Source organism: Vollenhovia emeryi, unplaced genomic scaffold (assembly GCF_000949405.1).
Source record: "Vollenhovia emeryi isolate VEMERY1.0 unplaced genomic scaffold, V.emery_V1.0 DF939153.1, whole genome shotgun sequence".
In the NCBI taxonomy this organism is placed as follows: Eukaryota; Metazoa; Arthropoda; class Insecta; order Hymenoptera; family Formicidae; genus Vollenhovia; species Vollenhovia emeryi.
In genome coordinates this window covers 1,436,484-1,440,049 of record NW_011967213.1, presented here as the reverse complement: position 1 = coordinate 1,440,049, position 3,566 = coordinate 1,436,484, and the positions used below count along the sequence as shown (strand labels likewise).

The 3,566-nt window shown below is 31.2% G+C and overlaps 1 protein-coding gene across 1 annotated transcript; it reads right to left on the bottom strand.

Annotated features, from left to right (window-relative positions):
- Positions 1 to 517: 517 nt before the first annotated feature.
- LOC105565357 (lipase member H-like) lies at positions 518 to 2,980 on the bottom strand. The gene is made up of 7 exons (XM_012018482.1): positions 2,832 to 2,980; positions 2,703 to 2,757; positions 2,491 to 2,636; positions 2,184 to 2,426; positions 1,720 to 1,920; positions 1,218 to 1,368; positions 518 to 1,103 (listed from the first exon to the last, which is right to left on the bottom strand). The coding sequence occupies exons 1-7, from the start codon at positions 2,908 to 2,910 to the stop codon at positions 1,022 to 1,024; spliced, it is 957 nt and encodes a 318-aa protein (XP_011873872.1). The 5' UTR covers positions 2,911 to 2,980; the 3' UTR covers positions 518 to 1,021.
- Positions 2,981 to 3,566: the final 586 nt, after the last annotated feature.

Below are 3,566 nucleotides of genomic sequence, written 5' to 3'. Positions count from 1 at the left end.
TGGTTTAGAAGATTGTTCACAATAGTTTTGAAATGTTGCTATAATATTGTTCAAACTACATTGTAAATTTATGTTTATACAATGTTTCTACAATATTGCACTGCTGTGTATGATATTGCAACGTTACTGTAACGTAGTTGCAAATTTCTGTGCTGTATGGGCGTACGTGTATATAGTACCTTGGTAAAGTTACTCTTAAAAACCTAAACTCTTTTTTTAATATCCTGTATAACATCTCAAGTAGTAAGATGACAAATGATATCTTAATAATATTTCGAACATCTTAATGACATTTCTAATGTAAATAAGACGATTGAAACGTCATTTGACGTCAATCATTATCTCTTATCTTGATTGTTGTATTCTTTGTATTGTTGTATTCATTATCTTTGCTATTTGCATGTGATATATTGCAGCAATGCAATTAGAATATTTCAAAGAGAAAGTGGGAGTGAAAAAGGAAAGAATTAACTGAAATTTTGGAGATTTGAAGTTGAGAAATTGAGCTAAACAGACGTTGAACTTTTAACAGGTATTTATTGCAATTGGTTCTTAAAGACAGTTGCCTAGGATAGGCTATCGTAATAAAAGACGTGTAAGAAAAAAAACAAAACAAGTTAAAAATGAAAGTAAGAAAATAAATTTTTCAAATACGTGTAAAAATTTATATTTTTTCTTACAATTAGGTAGAGTTGCCAAGAGAGAAGTAAGAAAAGCAGTGGAGGCGCGCGCGTCAGCGCGCGCTGCGTGCTAGTTCCCTTATAAAAAAATCCGTGTGTACGTGTGAACTGCATTTTATACCGCTGGTATTGTTGCCGCTTTTCCGCGTGCGTCATTGGTTGTTTCGCTTGTGCAACACGACATGCTTCAGTCATGTTATTTGCAGTTATCAAACCATGCAAATTTTTAGGTAGAGCAAATAACGCGTGCGTAGCGCGCGCATGTGTTATCTGGTGTTTCTAAAAATACTGTAATACATATAACAGAATCAGTGCTTTTTAACTACGTTTTCTATAAATCTTTAGTAATATGTTGAATACGGTGAAATAGCTGCCCAGTATTTGCTATTTATAGGAACATAAGAAACATAAACTGTTCCGCTTCTGTAAAAAAAATGTTAAACGTGAATATTTTGTTACTACTAAATTTTGTTAAAAAAATTGTTAGTCCGATTATTTATGCTAAATAATTAAATAAAATGCTACGCATCATCTTACATGTTTGCAGCTGTATATCCAATACCGATCGGCTCAGTGCAATCAGTGAAGAAAATATATTGCACAAAAGAACATTTTTTTACATCAAATGTGGAACTGTTATATTTTGATTCTGCATATATCTCGACTGATGTTTGATGACTACAGACATCTAGTAGCAACATAACAGAAACATAATTAGAACAAAATATTTTTGAAGTAACTCTTGGTAATTTTACATTAAGCACTTGATATTTATTTAAAAATAATTCTGTATATAATTATTCAACACACATTCGCAAGCTAGTAAAAATAACTATTTTTATTAAACTAGTCGAAAGACAATTTTTCACTTTTTAATTTAATTAGAATTAAAATTATTTTGATTTTATTAATAATTACTTTTAACGTGTTAAGCGATACATATGAGTATTTAATAAATATTTAACGATAAATTATTTGCTGGAATTAAGTTATGTTTCAAAGTTTAATGCAATATTTAGTTGCATAGATCATTATTTACCAGTAGGGCTTAATGGTAGGCCAACTAATTCGCAACCGGGTTGAGGGCGAATTCCATGATTCACTACATAGTCGGCTGTCCCCATAGTCCATGGGATACCATATCCACCCATATCCGTATGGATAACATCGATCCACATGGCATCGTCAGACTTGAGGTAACATCCGATAGGATAAATAATAGGATTCGCTGGATCCAGTGCTACAAACGAGAATTTGACATTAAGGAACGTTATCAATAATTCGTGAATTATATGCACCTTAGAAAACTATAAGTTATAAATTTTTGTAGATTTCTTTTCTTAACGCGATAAATGAAGCTAAATAGAAAACATAAATTATGTTTAGCAAATCAGTTATTTAAAGTAACAAAGCAAATGAGAAATTAAAATGAGAAGTAAAAATTAATTTGTTAATCATAAAAATTCAACACGCGCATCTCTGAAAGATAATTGTATTATATACCTGTGATGCGAGGTACTTTGAAGCTGTTGCATTTACCCGCGAAGCCAGCAATATGAGTGCCCAAGGAGTGCGCAACGATATAAATTTTCGATATGTTCAGGCCTTTCTCCACAAGCAGTCGTATACTTTGTGCAAAAAGACTTCCTACTTTTTCAGCACGTTGAAAAACGATGGGGTAAGTCCCATTAGAGTACTTACTCCAATCGAGTAACACAATGTTGTCCGTTCTTTCGTAACATAGTGCTGATGATGTAAACGTATATCAATTCTCATTTTGATTATGTAATGGTCTATCAAAACGCTGTACCTTTCATCATTAACTGTACATTTGGGTTCTCCGGAAATTGCAAATACCCAAAAACATAAAAGATTGTCCGTTTATCTTCCAACACGTCGAGTAAATCGTTTGGCGCTGTGATAGGATAGGCGATTGTGTCGGGAGTTTCATTATTGCTGAGAAGCACGCATATGATTATTATTGCTAATTGTCATTTAGATACTTTACTGCAAAATACATACCATTTGTAATATGTTAGGTAGATTCCAGACGCGAAATCGGAATCCGGTATATCACCTGAAAAATAGCACGCACACGGTATGATGCACATTATTGACGTTTATAGAAATATCTAAAAAAACAATACTTACAAGAACACAACGATTGGCAATGCATTATCTTTGTCATAAAAAATAATAAAACGTATAGATGTACAACTGACGGCAACATTTTTAATGAAATCAACTGCGAAAAATACGTTTTTAATCTAGACCTCGACTGAATCAGAATCGAGTTGATGTGCCGTTTTAAAGAGCGGATTCAATGTATACATACGTGTCACCTGATAAAACATGAACAAACAAGTTGCGATATAAGCCGAATTATAACATTTCTGACATGAATTTCGACATTAACGCGACGCCACGTGCATATGTAATATATTTGATCTTTATATTATAAATTTGACTATAAAGTTTATATTTATACTTTTGACACAGTAATATTTAGATAAGATGACATGAGAAACTCATCGCTACTAAAAAAATGTGAAAAGATCAATACTAGATACTAAATAATTATTCTAAGTATAAAATAGAATATATTAAAAAGAGCATGGATTTAATACATAAATTACTGCTCTGTGCAAAAATTTGAGAAAATTATATTTTCAATTTTTTAACATTGACATATTTATTTAGTTACACCTTTTATACAGAATTAATATTTTTAAGACATTTTAACATAAATAATTTATGATTACGATAGTCGTAGCGATCAATCTTAAAATATTTGTATTATATTATTTAACTTTAATACAATATACAGAGTTTGAAAACATTTCTTTAAAGTATATACAGGGTGGGCCATTTTAATTTATACAGTCG

Excerpts from the sequence above, each read along its gene's own strand:
- LOC105565357 (XM_012018482.1), bottom strand. The coding sequence starts at position 2,910 with ATGTTGCCGTCAGTTGTACATCTATACGTTTTATTATTTTTTATGACA. Across the intron at positions 1,921-2,183 it reads CAAAGTACCTCGCATCACAG|CACTGGATCCAGCGAATCCT; the intron begins GTATATAATACA and ends TCTCGTTTGTAG. Across the intron at positions 1,104-1,217 it reads GGATATACAGCTGCAAACAT|AAGCGGAACAGTTTATGTTT; the intron begins GTAAGATGATGC and ends TTTTTTTTACAG.